The sequence below is a fragment of the Mchenga conophoros genome, linkage group LG3, assembly GCF_057382185.1.
Source record: "Mchenga conophoros isolate Kocher_MC1m ecotype Shallow Benthic linkage group LG3, M_conophoros_male_GT1.1, whole genome shotgun sequence".
NCBI classification, from domain to species: Eukaryota; Metazoa; Chordata; class Actinopteri; order Cichliformes; family Cichlidae; genus Mchenga; species Mchenga conophoros.
The window spans coordinates 61,133,800-61,153,148 of NC_140528.1; the positions used below are offsets into that span (position 1 = coordinate 61,133,800).

Genomic DNA, 19,349 nt, shown 5'->3' on the forward strand with positions numbered 1-19,349 from the left:
GTCCACTTTTGTCTCTCCTTCACTGAACACAACTCCCCCTCCCCCATAGCTTCACCTGCAGGCAATGACAAGATGAAAGCGGAAAATCTCCGTTAGCGAGTTACCGCGGATCGCCCCGTGCGTGGGGCTGGACGGCGTCAACGTGTTAGCGAGCTAACGAGCTAACCGTGCTAACGGCCTAAAATCCTTTCATTTTCTCAAAACTCGACAGTGCGCCTTATGTATGAATTCTGGTTGTGCTTACTGACCGCGAACCGATTTTATGTGGTACACAGCACTCAGCAATCTGTCAAAAAATGTTCTAATATGACTTTGCTAAGCTACGGAGCTGCACCGCTTGATGGATTGTCGGAGGATTACGGCTACCGGGGAGGAGCCTCGCAGAGTGATACGTACTGTGCTTCAACGTAATATTACCGTACTGTGTGTTTATAAGGACCACAAATGGCACCTGTTCAGAGACGTGGTGCAGCTGTGAAATCTGTCTCTTTGTTATTATGCTCAGCGTCTATTAGTTTACATTTTGACTGCACAATTGTGAGCTTTTTGTTATGCACAAAAACAACATTGTTTTCTTTTATTTATGGACCATGATTATTTAATAAATGCTGATAATTTATTTTTGAGTAATTTCTTCATGTACATCTACGCTGTATGTAAAGAAAAGTGCCCGTGTGACATCTGGGACACAGTGTGACTAAGAACTCTCTTTTTGTTCTTAACTTATGGCTTTTAAAAAAAAAATCGAGATATATATCTTATATCGCCATGCAGCTAAAAAATATCGAGATATGAATTTTGGGTCATATCGCCCAGCCCTATCGGATGGTAACAAAGAGAGGGAAGGTAGTCAGAACTGAGGGGATTGAACTACCAGAAGGCAACATTGCAGACATAGAGGCGAATGGGAACAATGAAGAGGCCGCTAGAAAAGCTGCAACCACCAAGTACCTGCAGAGGGTCAGGCAAGTCCTGAGGAGTCAGCTGAATGGTAAGAACAAGATCCGGGCCATCAACACGTACGCCCTGCCCGTGATCAGGTACCCTGCTGGGGTAATAGGCTGGCCAAAGGAGGAGATAGAAGCCACTGACATAAAGACAAGAAAGCTCCTTACCATGTATGGAGAGTTTCACCCCAAGTCCAGCACCCTGAGGCTGTACGCTAAGCGGAAGGAAGGGGGCCGGGGACTGGTGAGTGTCAGCACCACAGTCCAGGATGAGACAACGAACATCCAAGAATACATTGGGAAGATGGCCCCAACTGACCGAGTGCTCAGTGAATACCTCAGGCAGCAGAAACCCAAGAAAGAGGAGGGAGACGTATGTATGCAAACACGCGTTGCAACTTCTTATCTTGTTCCCGTTTTTTATTTTGACAGCGAATGCGCACCTGCAGACCACTTATGTGCAGCCCTGGTTATTTCGCTTGTCATATTGCAGCCACAGAAATTCTTTTGTCCATGAAACCATAAAGCTGCACTTTCTTTTTGCCTTATTGTCTGATTTGTCATAACTTTTCCGTTTTGTGGTAAGCTTTTCTTTGGCTGTCACTTCTTCACCCTGACCTGTCTTATTTGGCTCAGCAGAACTAAAATATTGTGGTGAGCTCAGACAAGGAGGAGACGGAGGTATCGTTTGGTCTTGCTTCCCGTGAGCTAGCCAGGGAGCACAGCCGTTTATTGACATCTGCAGAAGAACACTGCCGCTAGCTAACTGCTCAGCGCGGCAACAGCACAGCAACAACAACAACACACAGGGCGCCCTCTGACCCCGGAAGGACACACCGTCGCAGCGAGAGGGCGTCACCCGTCACTATGGCAACATAAACAAAACATAACTGTACAAACAGAACCCCGAACAGCCCTGACCCGCTACAATATATATCCTGCTGCTTTTACACACGCACTCACATAACGCTCAGCGATTCTCTGCGCGATCAACCTCTCACATGTTTAAGCTTGCTGCGGGAGATTTCACTTGTCATGTTTGCATAGTAAGCTAACGATTGATAAGACGATGTCAGAGGAATTGGTGCGCAAATTATCATCACTCACCAATCAGTGCTGTCGCTCTCTATACACAGTTCGCGCGATTGCAAAGTGAAAGCAAAAAACAAGCGCAAATTCAAATGCGATTTCAATATGTCACATATTGACAGTGGCTCACCGATGCCAATGACATAATTACCCAGCTACATTTCCGAAAGAATGCAAAAGCATTGACATATATTTTTCCTTCCTACGATAGGCCGACGGGCAGGGCAGAGATAGATTTTGGTAGCCCGACTGGAAAAATCGCTAGCCCCGGGACGTCGGGCTAGTGATTTTGCGAGCCCTGTATCTGATTGAGGAATCACTCATCTTTGGAAAAGAGAGTTTATTACAGAGAAATGGCTCTTTCCAAAATAAAAGCTATACTATACGCTTCTTCTGGGCTATATTCTCAGCAGCATATTAAACATATCAGGTCCTCATGAGGAGAATCATGTGCTAACGGCTGTCTAAATGACTCAGGTAAAGTTTGTAGCATGCGTGCTTGTTGTTTTTGTCTGCTTCCACTTCTCTTTGCACTAGGATGATGTCGGTGTAAATGTGCAGTCATATTTGTTGTGTTCCCACTAGTGCTGTCAGCGTAAATCTCGTTGAAATGACGTTAACGCCACAACACGGCAAATCTCCGTTAACGAGCTACCGCGGATCGCCCGTGCATGGGGCTGGACCACATGTCTTTTAGATCCAATCCCTTCTTCACTCTTTAAAACACTTTTGATTTTTTGAGGCTGAGCTTTTATACATGATGAATTGCTCTCTTCAGTTGGGTGTCTTCCCTGCTGCCTTTAAAACGGCGGTGGTGAGGCCCCTTCTGAAGAAGAGCAATTTGGATTGTAATGATTTTAATAACTACAGACCTGTATCCAACTTACCATTTTTAAGTAAAATCTTAGAAAAACTTGTTTTTACTCAGATTAATGACTTTTTGAATGATAGACAGATCCTGGAGATATTCCCGTCTGGATTTAGGGTGAACCACAGCACAGAGACTGCTCTCCTAAAGGTTCTAAATGATCTTAGATGTAACTGGGACTCCCAAATGCTCTCAGTCCTGGTGCTACTGGATCTAAGCGCAGCCTTTGATACAGTAGACCACGCTATTCTTTTAAACAGACTTAAACACATGGTGGGCCTCTCTGGTGCTGTACACAACTGGTTCACTTCCTATCTCTCTGACAGAACTTTTATGGTGAGTATGGATACATGCTCCTCTAAGATCCATAAAATGACATGTGGTGTGCCTCAAGGGTCGGTTCTAGGCCCTGTACTTTTTAATTTGTATATACTCCCTCTCGGCGGTGTCATCAGGAGGCATGGAGTGAACTTTCACAGTTACGCTGATGACACGCAGCTGTACATCTCTGTGTCTCCTGATGACACCAGACCAATGGATGCCCTTTTTAACTGTATTTTAGATATAAGATCTTGGATGTCAGAAAACTTTTTACAGCTTAACCAGGACAAAACTGAAGTTTTAATCATCGGTCCTGAGGCTCAGAGAGAGAAACTCTTGTCTAAATTAGAGGCATTTTCACTATGTCCTTCGCTACAAGTGAAAAACCTGGGTGTTATTTTTGACTCTGAGCTTGGTTTTATCCCACATATTAAACATGTAACCAAAATTGGATTTTATCATCTAAAAAATATAGCCAGAGTCCGCCCTATTCTCTCTCAGGCCAACACAGAGATGTTGATGCATGCTTTTATTACCAGTCGCATTGATTACTGTAATGCCCTGCTCTCTGGTCTTCCTAAGAAGAATATTTCAACTTTACAACTTTTGCAAAACTCGGCAGCTCGTGTGCTGACGAAGACCAGAGGGCGGGCCCACATTACACCGGTTTTAGAATCGCTGCATTGGCTCCCCGTGTGTTTCAGGATCGATTTTAAAGTTCTTTTATTGGTTTTTAAATGTCTTAATGGTCTTGGGCCTTCTTATCTCTCAGATCTGCTTTTACCATATGAACCCTCGCGGACCCTGAGGTCCTCTGGTGCTGGCCTTTTGATTGTCCCTAAAGTCAGGACACATACTCACGGAGAGGCAGCTTTTCAGTGGTATGGTCCTCGTCTGTGGAACAGCCTGCCAGAGGACCTCAGGGCCGCAGAGAACGTACATGTTTTTAAGAACAGGCTCAAGACCCACCTTTTTAATTTAGCTTTTACTTAGCGTTTATTTATTTTATGCTTATTTATTCTATCCTGTTATTCTATTATTAATTTAGGCTTTACCTAATATTTATTGATTTTATTCTTATTCATTTTTTAATCTTCTTACTCTATTTATATTTATATTTATATTGTATCCCGTTCTTATTTATTTTATCATTTTACCCTGTACATATCCTATTGTGTCATATCTCCAGTGTTTCCTCGGAGGGGGCTCTCTGCACCGGGGCTGTGATCGACCGTGGCTGCTGGGTCTCTGGGGGTCCCCTCAGCCTGGCTGGGGGGCTCCTTGGCCTCCCTCCTGCTGTGTGCCCAGCCTGGAGGCTGCGGTCTGTGACCGGCTCCCGGTGCAGACGGCTCCCTGTTATAGTGTTTCCTCACTTGGCTCATGCGAACCCAGCCCAATTTTTACTCTTTAAGTGTGCGCGTGTGTGTGTGTGTGGGGGGATATGTGTGTATTCACATCATTTATGTTAATGAGAGTGTGGGGAGTGAGTTGGAGGGTGGGGTGGGCTGCTTTTAACTATGTAAAGCACTTTGTGCTACATTTTTTGTATGAAAAGTGCTTTATAAATAAAGACTGATTGATTGATTGACGGCCAACACGTTAACGAGCTAACTGCGCTAACACACTAGCTCCCACCCATGTAATTGAGCACTGCGTGGCACATCCAACATACTGTTTTACTTTAGTCCATGACGCGCTTACCTTCAGGGTCATACGTCACATGAAAACCAAAATAGTTCCAAACGCCAGATCTGAATGAGGGTGGGGGAGGTTCAATTTGCCATGTTGCAAGGAGAGCTTAACTTCTGTCTCGCTAGCTTGCCCTGCGCTCAGTGAATCTGCGTTCGACTACTCCGCAGCCTAGGCTGCACTGTCGAGCGCAGATCCACTGAGCGCTCAACACAGACAGCATCGTCAGAAGGAAAGTTGATAAAATAAATTAAAAATTTATTTTGTATTGTTTGATACATATGCGTACCGAACCGAAAGCACTGTATCGAACGGTTCAATATCGATACGAGTATCGTTGCACCCCTAGTATGTATGTATGTATATATATATATATATATATATATATATATATATATATATATATATATATATATATACTATATATATATATATATATATATATATATATATATACACACAAGTAATTCTATCATGACTCACAAAGATCACTCAGTGTGAGCTCCAATGTGAATTTTTTTTATTTAATTCACTGTTTTAGGAATATATTTGTTATAATAATAGTAAATGTTATACTTGAAGTGTGACATAATTTACTGATCAGACTCTAGAAGAATCAGATGTTCTACTGCAGAAAAATGAACACTTTCTAATCCTAAATAGATTTAGTGGATACATTTTATGTACTTTGATTTCGTCTAAGAGTTAATGTCAATAATAATATTAATAATGTAAATGGAGATAAATGATAAATGATATCAGCACCAGCCAAATCTTTAAAGAAAATTGGGCCATTTTACAGTTTTAAATCACAGCTAGACTTCTTCCAAATTTTCTATTTAAAAAAAGTGTGTCTAGCAATCCACTTAAAAATAAATTCAGGCTAAAAAAACTGAACTAACTACACCATAATACAGTAAGTTGCTGGAATAGGTAAAACTCCACCTGTGGAGCCACGGGAAAAATGCTCAGATACTCAGAAGACAAACCAGTGAATATAGAAATGGAGGAAAGGAAGAAGAAATAAATAATAAATTAGACAAATACATATTTTTTTCTTACTGGATGTGCTAAGACAGGTTCACCCTCTGTACAGTAGATGTTGACAGGGCAGATAAGAAAGATGATGCTGTGATACACATTGTTCTGTACTGGATCTTTCACTGTGAATACTTTTATTCAACAACAAAAAAAAAAACAGTTCTTTTGTTGCCATCTGAAAGTCGAGCAGCACTAAGATAGCTAGAAAGCTGTATCATAGAATAAGCCTTTTTTTTTTTTTTTACCTATTATAGATGAAACATCTCCAACTTACATGACACAGTCAGTGTGATGGTATCACTCCACTCTGAGAAGAAATTGTCCCTTCTGCCCCGGCAGCTGTATCCTCCACTGTCAGACTCAGTAGTTCTGATAATTCTGTATTCATTGGATGTTGGAGGTGTGTTTAACTTGGCTGTTCTCCATTCATACCTCCACTGAGCTCCTTCACCTCCCTGAATCTCACATCTGACAGTGACTGTCTCACCGCTGTATATCTGAATCCAGGATGGCTGCAGGGTCACAGTGGGCTTATTGAGACCTGTTCACAGAAAAATATTCATAAAATAGAAACAAAATCAACAGAGACTATTAAGATATGTATTTCATAATAATGGTAAATTTGTTGTTTTATAGTTAGGAATGGACCTGCACAAAAATAAAAGGATCATTTTGTGTTGATTTAACAGATGGAGAAAAACAGTGAGACCGTGAGGAGAAACTGTATGACTATATGACTGCCTTTTCTGGTGCCACTGTGGCTGTGGGTTTATCTGCTGTTATGAAAAGAATATATACATACATACACACACATATACTACCAGACAAAAAGTTGGACACATGTTCTTATTTAAAGGTTTTTTCTTTATTTTCATGACTATTTACACTGTAAATTCTCACAAGATATAGCCACCCCTCGCTTCAATTACTGCTTTACACACTCATTATCTCAATGACCCTCATGAGGTCGTCACCTGAAATGGTTTTCCAACAGTCTTGAAGGAGTTCACAGAGATGGTGAGAAATATCAAACAATCAAACACAAGAAACACAAGCCGGATGGGATGGCACATTGCTGCACAATGCTGTGATAACCACGCTGGTTCAGCGTGCCTTCAATTTTGAATAAATCCCCAACAGTGTCACCAACAAAGCAGCACACCATCACACCTCCTCCTCTATGCTTCACGGTGGGAACCATGCATGTAGAGACCATCTTTTTACCTTTCCTGTGTCACACAAAGACACAACAGGTCGAACCAAACATCTCAAATTTTGACTCATCAAACCAAAGCACAGATTCCCACTGGTCTAATGTCAATTCCTTGAGTTTCATGGTCCAAACAAATCTGTTCTGCTTGTTGCTTTTCCCTAGTCGTGGGTTCTTAGCAGCTATTTGACCATAAAAGCCCGATTTGCGCAGTCTCCTCTGGACAGTTGATGTAGAGATGTGTCTTCTACTGGAAATCTGTGTGGCATTTATCTGGGCTCTAATTTGAGGTGCTGTTAAGTTGCAATTTGTGAGGCTGAATTTATCCTCAGCAGCAGAGGTGACTCTTGGTCTTCCTTTCCTGGGGCGGTCCTCATGTGAGCCAGTTTCATTGTAGCGTTTGATGGTTATTGCAACTGCACTTGTGACACATTCAAAGTAGAGATGGCACGATACCACTTTTTTATGTGCGATACTGATAACTATCATAAATTTGGATATCTGCTGATACCGATATGAATCCGATATATAGTGTGTGTTTTAATCAATAAAACTGTTTTTTTAATATATTGCTGCATTTTCTATAAGTTCATACTCAAGTTTAAATAAACAACAACACTAAAGCTATTCTGTTATACCTGTATGTAAAAAATACACTGCACCCAAAATATTTCATAGTTCAGCAAAACTGATCAATCTAATAAACTTAAACCTACTCGATCCTTCCTATTCTGGCATCTTAAAGAGTACTTAGCAGAAAAATTAAGCAACCTAACTAATAGGGTTGCAAACTCCCAGCAAAAAAAAAAAAAAAGGAACCACCCTCCACCTCATGATGCTTAATCGACGTAATCAACTTTAATTTGATGCAGGGTGAAAAAAAAATGCACAGAAATAAATACTTTTTTAAGAAAAATTAAATAGATTCAACATCTTTCTTCAACAGAACTGCAGACTGCACAGATGGTATCTTCCCAAAGGAAAAAGTAGTATAGCTTACTAGGGTATATTAGATTTAACAGTTACTATATACAGTAATGGACTTCTATACATTTTACATCAGATTAAAACTTTGGGTGTAAGATTCAGATAATTATTTATTAAAAGCTAGACATTTTAAATGAGAACAAGAAAGAAAAGTATGTCTTTGTGCCCCCTTTTCCCTGTTCATGCCCTATCGGCCCCCCTGGCTAAACTTTGCTAAATCCGCCCCTGCACAGTTACCAGCCGTCAGCTACGTAGAAAAGGATCCTGGTGTAGAAAGTAATATTAAATAAATTTTAACAACAGCTTATCAAGCTTAAACGTTCTGCTGTTGTTCAGCCGCTGGTTTCCTCTTTCTGGCGCGAAGTGGGCCAAAAACAAAGAAGAGAGACAGACTCGCGACAGAAAAGCCGATCAGCTGATCATTAATCAGTTTCATAATTGAAGTAGCAGCAAGAACAGGTAGTCGCTCCATATGTCGGTTGTTAAGCTTAACGTGGGAATGCTTTACAAACATTCAGAGATGAACTTACACACTTGCTTTACTTCTCTCTGGGATCACTTCCTCGGAGATGAAATGCTGGTTTGGTAGCGAGGCTACAAATACACACAGCCCCTCTATCACGTGATGCACACTGCTCCGACGTGCTACAGTTATGAGCTGAGTTACGCCGTGTCGCAAGTTTTGTGAGCTGCTTTTTTGATATTTAATGGATCGGATTACATGTTTTTATTTCTCTCCGATATCTACGGTGACCCCTAGAGACAAAGCACGTACAAACTCCAAAACACTTACAAAATCCAAAACACATGCAAACTCCAAAACACTTGCAAACTCCAAAACACATGCAAACTCCAAAACACTTGCAAACTCCAAAACACTTGCAAACTCCAAAACACATGCTGAATATTATGTCACTTATTTATGCGCAAATGTTTTTATAATGAAGAACATTAAAACATTACTGTTGGCCACATGTCGGGAAAGTTATGTGACATTAGCGATGTTTGTACTAACTTGGTTTTAAAGCCTTTACTTCAAAATATACACCGTTCAATAGTTGACTTTAATCTTACAGAGAATCTGATGATTTTGTGGATAATTAAAGTCAGTCATATATCCACAAACACAACAAGCTGAAAGTCAGTGATGCTGCTCGGTTTGCAGTCATGAATATCACGGCACAAGCAGGATTCACTGCACTGTTAATGTTAGCTATGTTATATTGCTGCCTCTGTTCGGTGGTGTCGAGCCAAACGGACTTTAACGTGTGTTTGAACGAGCTGACGGTTCACTCGTTAAGCTGAAAGAAAGATGCTTTAATCACAGGAGTCACACGTGTGTCCACTGTACCATCTGGGAACTCTTCTTGTTTCGTAATAACACAATCCTCCTTCTTTTGTGCTGTTTTGTAGCAGTGTATACACCTGAGACTGTCACCTGTCTGTCTGTCCTGCACTCTCTCTCTGTTTCTTTCTCTCTGATTGTGTAATAAAAGTATGAACATGTATTTATAAGTTACACTTGTGTTTGAATCCTGCAGCTTATCACACATTTGATTTCCATGTGTGACAACTGCAAGTGTCCAGAGTGAGGACAGACTGAGGGACCCACTGCTGCACATCATCTGTGAGGCTTTGCACCCCTGATGATCCACCAGGACAAACTCAGCAGTGTGTGAGGAAGAGGAGGAGGAAGAGCCAGCAGCAGCTGACAGATGGAGAGAATAGACAGACTGTTCCCTGTTTGTGAAGGACTGCTAGAAAAGTTTAACATAACTAATTGTCTGTCCTGAATCAGTCTTATTAGGTAATGTTCAAATAATTTGATCATTTCAGTGTTTTCAGTGTGGGAGAAAGTACTCAGGGCCTTCAAGTTACACACTATGAAAGGCAGTAACAAGTTTAATATTCAGAAACCTTAAGTATGTATCAGCAGCAGAATGGAGCTAAAAATAAATGTTTGTTTCAGTTCTATGAAGCTTTGAGTATTTTGGATTAGTAGCACTGCTGTGTTTGTTGCATCATATTGCTGTAATTGTTTATATGCTTTATATATTCTAAGGTAAGTTGATCTATAGTGTTATATCATATATTCTATAAGGATGTTATGTGTTTGTATACTTTCTGCCCAGTTTGACCCATTTAGCAGAAGTTAGCCTGTTTAAGGCTCTGATATCTATTCTGTATGACTTAAAGCAGTTATGACATGGTCTGATTTTCTCACCCAATAAAGGAATATTCAATATATCAGTCTACTCTTCATTTTATCAGAAACAGTTTTCTTTTTATAAATATATGTAAGCAATGAGCCAAATTTAGTAATGCCAACATACTGAAGGAACAACATTTGTCCCTTATATATGATACACCTATATATGCACTGTCAAAGATACTTGTCTTTGAGTGAAGATTTAAGGTGATAAGACATATAAATAACTGCAACTTGAATCTGTACTGAGGCTCAGTATTTGACACAGTTCATGTTCACTGCTGTAATAGCTAATAATGATTAATATAATAACTATAATATTGGCCATATTATATTTACATTACCAAAGTGATATGACTTTAGTCTCATGAACAACATTAGCTAATTGTTATTTACTAACTAATCTTAAATGACTGTTTAGTACAGAAGCCCAAAAATCATGTTTTACTGTCCTGTGGTCTCAGCCTCAGATACTTATCAAATCACACAAAGCTCTTGTAGAAACAAACAAACAAATGAACAAAATATGTTCTTCTTCATTTCTGTCAAACAAAGTTGTATGACACGTTTCCAGCGGTTAGTATGATGGTTGCTAGGCAACCTGGGAAGCGCGACGGAGACTAGACCGTCCCATACAGACAAACTTGTCATTTATTTTGCAAATCGAGCTCAACACTACCCCTAGCGTCCTGGAGCACTTCCGTTGTGTTTTGGAATTTGCATGTGTTTTGGGGTTTGCATGTGTTTTGGAGTTTGCATGTGTTTTGGATTTTGCAAGTGTTTTGGAGCTTGCAAGTGTTTTGGAGCTTGCAAGTGTTTTGGAGTTTGCAAGTGTTTTGGAGTTTGCAAGTGTTTTGTCTCTAGGGGCCACCGTAGACATCCGATCCAGTAATTTACGTCAGTATTGGACCGATACCGATACGTAATATCAGATCGGTCAATCTCTAATTCAAAGTTTTAGCAGTTTCCAGACTGACTGACTGAAGCTCTTAAAGTAATGATGGACTGTTGTTTCTCTTTACTTAACTGATTGGTTCTTGCTATAGTATAAATTCCAGCAGTTGTCAAATAGGGCTGTCAGCTGTGTACCAACCTGACTTCTGCACAACACAACTGATGGGGTTTGTTTTCATCCTGTTTATTTATATTATTATTGTCCTCAGGTGATGCAGCAGCAGGTCAGCATTGGCATCTCTAGACCAGCTGAAAGTTCATGACACAAAGTGGTGACAAACTGTCTACAATGAGGCTACTATCAGCTGCAGCTCTTTGTCTGACTAACAATGTAACATGCTTTGTAGACCATTGAATCCATCCTGTTCTGACCATTATGACATTTGTCAAATGGAGATCACACAACAAACATGACTTACTTGATACTGACAATGTGAAGGATTCACTCCACTCTGTTGAAGAATATGAGTCATCTCTGCGTCGACTCTTACACATGTAGTCTCCACTGCTGGACTCAGAAACACTGAATGTCACATCATTATTGTGTGTCCACTGTGTGAGTGTCCTGGGTCCTCTCCATTTATACTCCCACTCAGTGGTTTTACCTCCTTCCTGCACCTCACATGTCAGAGTGATCGTCTCACCTCTGAATATCTGAGGCCAGTTGGGTCGTTGTTTTACAACAACTTTATTGGAAACTGTTTACACATATTAACAGTTGAGATACAAATATAAACATGAAATCAACACAGAAAACTTCACATTGTATGTTTGATAATCATGAGTGAATGTATATTTCAAACTAAATGACTGAACTCACAGGTTATCTCAATGGTGACATCATAACTTATATCAGTGTAGTAATCTGGGTTTCCTCTTGTTCCTCTGCAGCGGTAGATTCCTCCTTGAGATACTCTGATATCTCTGTTTTGTTGACCTCTGATTTGACCTTCATAGGTTCTTTGGGTTCGTCTGAACCACTCATATTTCCATCCATCAGAGCTCTGCACAGAGCAGGTCAGTGTCACACTGCCCCCTACTGGTATGATTGTTGTTCCTGCTGTCAGTGTGGCCCTGGGTTTATCTGCAATTAATTTACAGGAAAAAGTAGAATAGATTGTCATTTGTCTCAGGAAGAAATTTCTTACAGCACTGATCACACTTTAAATATTCACTGAGTAGTTTTGTATAAATGAGTAATCAGCAAATCAGACATATTAGACTGTGTTACAAAATCAAATTCCCTCTGATTTATTACCTGCCTATATTATATAATTTCCTCCTCGCCCTCTGCGGGCGGTCTTCTTTCAAGGTCAGGTCCTCTACCAGAGGCCTGGGAGCTTGAGGGTCTTGCACAGTATCTTTCCTGTTCTTAGGACTGCACTTGTCTGGACAGAGATCTTGGATGTTGGTTCCTGGGATCTGCTGGAGCCACTTGCCTAGCTTGGGATCACTGCACCTAGCGCTCCGATTACCTCTGGGACCCCTGTTACTTTCACCCTCCACATATTCTCAAGGTCTTCTCTGAGCCCTTGTTACTTCTCCATCTTCTTGTATTCCTTTTTCCTGATGTTGCTGTCATTCGGTATCACTACGTCTATTACTAAGGCCGTCTTCTTCCGTTAATCTACCACCACTATGTCTGGTTGGTTAGGCATCACCATTTTGTGCACCTGTAACTGGAAGTCCCACAGGATCTTAGCTTGGTCATTCTTGACCACCCTACAGGTCTCCCATTTTGGCCTCAGGGCTTCCAGGCCATACTCGGCACAGATGTTTCTGTACACTATGCTGGCCACTTGGTTATGGCGTTCCATGTGTGCCCTGCCTGCTAGCATCTTGCACCCCACTGTTATGTGCTGGATTCTCTCAGGGGCATCTTTACACAGCCTGCCCCTGGGGTCTTGCCTGATGTGGCAGACCCCAGCCTCTATGGATCTTGTGTTCAGAGTTTGTGCCTGTGCTGCCCTTATTAGTGCCTCTGTGTTGTCTTTCAGTCCAGCTTTGTCCAGCCACTGGCAGGACTTCTGGATGTCATCCACTTCCTCTATCTGCCGGTTGTACATAACGTGCAGATACTATATTATATTTTCATCCTGTTTATTCATGTCATTATTGTCCTCAGATGATGGATGACGGCAACCATAGTCAATTGTCTTCCAGGGGCCAGAGCAGGCGACATTGAAGGAAATTTAAAACTGCTGGCTAAGAGTAAACGTAAATTCAGTAAAATCATAATTCACGTCGGCAGTAATGACACCCGGTTACGCCAATCGGAGGTCACTAAAATCAATATTGAATCGATGTGCAACTTTGCCAAAACAATGTCGGACTCTGTAGTTTTCTCTGGTCCCCTCCCCAATCAGACCAGGAGTGACATGTTTAGCCGCATGTTCTCCTTAAATTGCTGGCTGTCTGAGTGGTGTCCCAGAAACGATGTGGGCTTCATAGATAATTGGCAAACCTTCTGGAGGAAACCTGGTCTTGTTAGGAGAGACGGCATCCATCCCACTTTGGATGGAGCAGTTCTCATTTCTAGAAATATGGACAAATTTATTAAACCCCCCAAAATATGACTATCCAGAGTTGGGACCAGGAAGCAGAGTTATAGTCTTACACGCCTCTCTGCAGCTTCTCTCCTCCTGCTACCCCCCCCCCCCCCCCCAAAAAAAAACCCCATCTCCATAGAGACTGTGTCAGCTTCCAAAAAGACAAAAAACAAACTAAAAACCAGCAACAAACAACTTAAACATAAACAATTACAAAGAAAGAACAATACAGTATCCACATCTGAACCAAAGAGTAAAACAGTGAAATGTGGATTATTAAATATTAGGTCTCTCTCCTCCAAGTCTCTATTAGTACATGACTTAATAATTGATCAACAAATTGATTTACTCTGCCTTACAGAAACCTGGTTGCAGCAGGATGATTATGTTAGTTTAAATGAATCAACACCCCCGAGTCATTCTAACTACCAGAAATCTCGAAGCACAGGCCGAGGGGGCGGTGTGGCAGCAATTTTTCACACCAGCCTATTAATTAATGAAAGACCAAGACAGACTTTTAATTCATTTGAAAGCCTGATGCTTAACATTGTCCACCCCAGCTGTGAAACTCAGAAACCAGTCTTACTTGTTATCATCTATCGTCCACCTGGGCCTTACACAGAGATTCTTTCTGATTTCTCAGACTTTTTATCTGATTTAGTTCTGAGCTCAGATAAAATAATTATTGTGGGTGATTTTAACATCCATGTAGATGCTAAAAATGACAGCCTCAACATGGCATTTAATCTGTTATTAGACTCAATTGGTTTTTCTCAAAATGTAAAAGAACCCACCCACCACTTTAATCACACTCTAGATCTTGTTTTAACATATGGCATAGAAACTGAACATTTAACAGTGTTTCCTGAAAACCCTCTCCTGTCTGATCATTTCCTGATAACATTTACATTTACAATAATTGATTACACAGCGGTGGAGAGTAGACTTTATCAAAGTAGATGTCTTTCTGAAAGCGCTGTAACTAAGTTTAAGAATATAATCCACCCACTGTTATCATCTTCAATGCCCTGTACCAACACAGAGCAGAGCAGCTATCTGAACGCTACCCCAACAGAGGTCGATTATCTTGTTAATAATTTCACCTCCTCACTACGTACGACTCTGGATACTGTAGCTCCTGTGAAAACTAAGGTCTCTAATCAGAAGTACCTGACTCCGTGGTATAATTCTGAAACACGTACCCTAAAGCAGATGACTCGTAATCTGGAGAGGAAATGGCGTGTCACAAATTTAGAGGATCATCATTTTGCCTGGAGAAATAGTTTGCTGCTTTATAAGAAAGCCAGAACATCTTACTATTCATCACTGATTGAAGAAAATAAGAACAACCCCAGGTTTCTCTTCAGCACTGTAGCCAGGCTGACAAAAAGTCAGAGCTCTTTTGAGCCAACCATCCCTTTAACGTTAACTAGTAATGACTTCATGAACTTCTTCACAAAAAATTTTTTTATCATTAGAGAAAAAATTACCAATAATCATCCCACAGATGTAATATTATCTACAGCTACTCTTAGTACCATTGATGTTAAGTTAGACTCTTTTTCTCTAATTGATCTTTCTGAGTTAACTTCAATAATTACTTCCTCCAAACCATCAACGTGTCTTTTAGACCCCATTCCTACAAAACTGCTCAAAGAAGTCCTGCCATTAATTAATTCTTCGATCTTAAATATGATCAACCTATCTCTAATAATCGGCTATATACCACAGGCCTTCAAGCTGGCTGTAGTTAAACCTTTACTCAAAAAGCCATCTCTAGACCCAGCAGTCTTAGCTAATTATAGGCCAATCTCCAACCTTCCTTTCATATCAAAAATCCTTGAAAGAGTAGTTGTCAAACAGCTAACAGATCATCTGCAGAGGAATGGTTTATTTGAAGAGTTTCAGTCAGGTTTCAGAGCTCAGCACAGCACAGAAACAGCTTTAGTGAAGGTTACAAATGATCTTCTTATGGCCTCTGACAGTGGACTCATCTCTGTGCTTGTCCTGCTAGACCTTAGTGCAGCATTCGATACTGTTGACCATAATATCCTATTAGAGCGATTAGAACATGCTGTAGGTATTACAGGTACTGCACTGCAGTGGTTTGTATCATATCTATCTAATAGACTCCAATTTGTGCATCTAAATGGAGAGTCCTCTTCACACACTGAGGTTAATTATGGAGTTCCACAGGGTTCAGTGCTAGGACCAATTCTGTTTACATTATACATGCTTCCCTTAGGCAGTATCATTAGAAGACATAGCATACATTTTCACTGCTATGCAGATGACACCCAGCTCTATCTGTCCATGAAGCCAGATAACACACACCAATTAGTTAAACTGCAGGAATGTCTTAAAGACATAAAGACCTGGATGGCCGCTAACTTTCTGCTTCTTAATTCAGATAAAACTGAGGTTATTGTACTCGGCCCTGAAAAGCTTAGAAAAATGGTATCTAACCAGATTCTTACTCTGGATAGCATTACCTTGGCCTCCAGTAACGCTGTGAGGAACCTTGGAGTCATTTTTGACCAAGATATGTCCTTCAACGCACATATTAAACAAATATGTAAGACTGCGTTCTTCCATTTGCGCAACATCTCTAAAATTAGAAATATCCTGTCTCAGAGTGACGCTGAAAAACTAGTTCATGCATTTATTACTTCCAGGCTGGACTACTGTAATTCATTATTATCAGGATGTCCAAAAACTCACTGAAAAGCCTTCAGCTAATCCAAAATGCTGCAGCAAGAGTGCTGACAGGGACTAGAAAGAGAGAGCAGATTTCTCCTGTTTTGGCTTCCCTTCATTGGCTTCCTGTTAAATCCAGAATTGAATTCAAAATCCTGCTCCTCACATACAAGGTCTTAAATAATCAGGCCCCATCTTATCTTAATGACCTTGTAGTACCATATCACCCTATTAGAGCACTTCACTCTCGCTCTGCAGGCCTACTTGTTGTTCCTAGAGTATTTAAACCAACCAAGTATTTAAACCAACCAACCAACCAACCAAGATGGCACCGCGTATGGATGCCCTGGTGCTTCAGTGCGTTACTTTTGTTTTGTTTTTGTGCATTTCTTCTGTGTCTGGGCACTCCTCTGGATACTCTTACACCAGAGAAGAGCTCCTTAACTACAGGACCACAACGCCTGTGGATTTATTTCCAATATTTGTCGCATCTGCGGCAGATTTACTGCAGACTCTGACCAGGAGAGCGAGACGCCGAAAGAGAGGAAAGCGAGCCGGCGCACTCGTGCGTTTGAGGAGACGCGGACTGCGAACGGCTCTTCCTGGGATCTTCCTTTCTAATGTACGCTCACTTGGGAATAAGATCGACGAACTGGCCCTGATGAGAAGCATGAACAGAGACTTTGCCTCATCCTGTGTCTTATGTTTTACGGAGTCGTGGCTCTGTGAGGACATCCCGGACAGCGCGCTCAAGCTGGAGGGCTTTCATCTGCTGCGCGCGGACCGGCAGGCCGCTCTCTCCGGTAAGTCCAAAGGTGGAGGGGTCTGCTTCTACATCAATAGTGGCTGGTGCACAGATGTGACAGTGATTGCTCAGCACTGCTCTTCCTCTCTGGAATATCTTTTTATTCACTGCAAACCGTTTTATTCTCCGCGGGAGTTTGCTTCATTCATCCTGGCCGCTGTTTACATCCCGCCAGACGCGGATGCGCAAGCAGCTCAGTGCGCACTCGCAGGGCAGATTCTCCACATGGAGCGGACATACCCGGACTCTCTCATCATTGCTCTTGGGGACTTTAACAAAGCCAATCTGAGCCATGAGCTTCCAAAATATAAGCAGTATATTAAATGCCCGACCAGAGAGGAGAGGACATTAGACCACTGCTACAGCACAATCAGCGGGGCCTATCGCGCGGTGCCCCGCGCTTCACTCGGACTTTCTGACCACGTCATGATCCACCTGATCCCCGCGTGCAGACAGAGGCTGAAGCTCTCCAAACCTGTCGTGAGGACCAAAAAACTGTGGAGCAACGAGGCTGTGGAGGAGCTTCGCACGTGTTTGGAGACCACAGACTGGGACACAATGAAGGCTGCTTCTAACAGCTTGGACGAGTTTACGGACACTGTCACCTCCTATATCCACTTCTGTGAGGACAGCATTGTGCCATCACGCACCAGGGTGAGTTATAACAATGACAAACCCTGGTTCACCCCTAAACTCAAAAAGCTGTGGCTGGAAAAGAGAAAGGCGTTCAGAAGCGGAGACAGGGACTGCTACAGAGAGGCCAAGTACAGGTTCACTAAAGAAGTGGACATTGCTAAACATCAGCACTCTGAGAAGATGCAGCAGCAGATCTCAGAGAATGACTCGGCCTCTGTGTGGAAAGGTTTTAGGAATATTACCAACTACAAGCCTAAAACCCCCCACTCCACTGATGACTTGCTCTTAGCCAACACCCTTAACGACTTTTACTGCCGTTTTGACGAGCCATCAGGCAGCTTTCACACCTCCAACGGCCCCAGCAATAGAGGCACTTTGGACACTCATTCCCCCACCTCTCCCCCCTCCATAGAGCCATCACCACCTTCAAACACTTCACCTACAACACCCCCCTCCTCACCCCACACAAAAGAGGATTTCACACCACCTCCTCCCACCACAACTCTTCATATTCATGAAGCAGATGTGAGGAAGCAGTTTAAGAGTCTGAATGCTCGAAAAGCTCCCGGCCCAGACGGTGTGTCTCCTGCCACCCTCAGACACTGTGCAAACGAGCTGGCCCCAGTGTTTTCTGGCATTTTCAACTCCTCACTGCAGGCATGTCATGTGCCTGCCTGCTTCAAGTCCTCTACCATAATCCCTGTCCCCAAGAAACCTAGGATCACTGGACTAAATGACTACAGACCCGTGGCTCTGACATCTGTGGTCATGAAGTCATTTGAGCGCTTGGTTCTCTCCCATCTCAAGACCCTCACGGCCCCCCTCCTGGACCCCCTGCAGTTTGCATACAGAGCCAACAGGTCTGTAGACGACGCCATCAACATGGCCCTACACTTCATCCTGCAGCATCTAGACTCCCCAGGAACCTACGCCAGGATCCTGTTTGTTGACTTCAGCTCTGCCTTCAACACCATCCTTCCAGACCATCTCCGAGGCAAGCTTTCCCAGATGAATGTGCCTGATCCCATCTGCCGGTGGATCACTGACTTCCTGACGGACAGGAAGCAGCATGTGAGGCTGGGAAAGAATGTCTCGGACTCCCGGACCATCAGCACCGGCTCCCCTCAGGGCTGTGTTCTTTCTCCTCTGCTCTTCTCCCTGTACACCAACTGCTGCACCTCCACCCACCAGTCTGTCAAGCTAATCAAGTTTGCAGATGACACCACCGTCATTGGGCTCATCTCTGACGGGGATGAGTCTGCCTACAGGAGGGAGGTTGAACGTCTGGTGTCTTGGTGCAGCCACAACAACCTGGTGCTGAATGCCCAGAAGACAGTGGAGATTATT

General features: G+C 42.3%; 1 protein-coding gene across 1 annotated transcript in view; it reads right to left on the reverse strand.

The window, feature by feature from the left end:
- LOC146579871 (Fc receptor-like protein 5) overlaps nucleotides 1-19,349 on the reverse strand; it is a 55,405-nt gene that overhangs the window by 25,761 nt on the left and 10,295 nt on the right. Inside the window, exons 8-10 of the mRNA XM_085268012.1 lie at nucleotides 12,136-12,399; nucleotides 11,735-12,013; nucleotides 6,230-6,496 (exon numbers count right to left, since the gene is read on the reverse strand). Of these exons, the coding sequence (XP_085124138.1) occupies nucleotides 6,230-6,496; nucleotides 11,735-12,013; nucleotides 12,136-12,399 (810 nt within the window). The remainder of the gene's footprint in view (nucleotides 1-6,229; nucleotides 6,497-11,734; nucleotides 12,014-12,135; nucleotides 12,400-19,349) is intronic.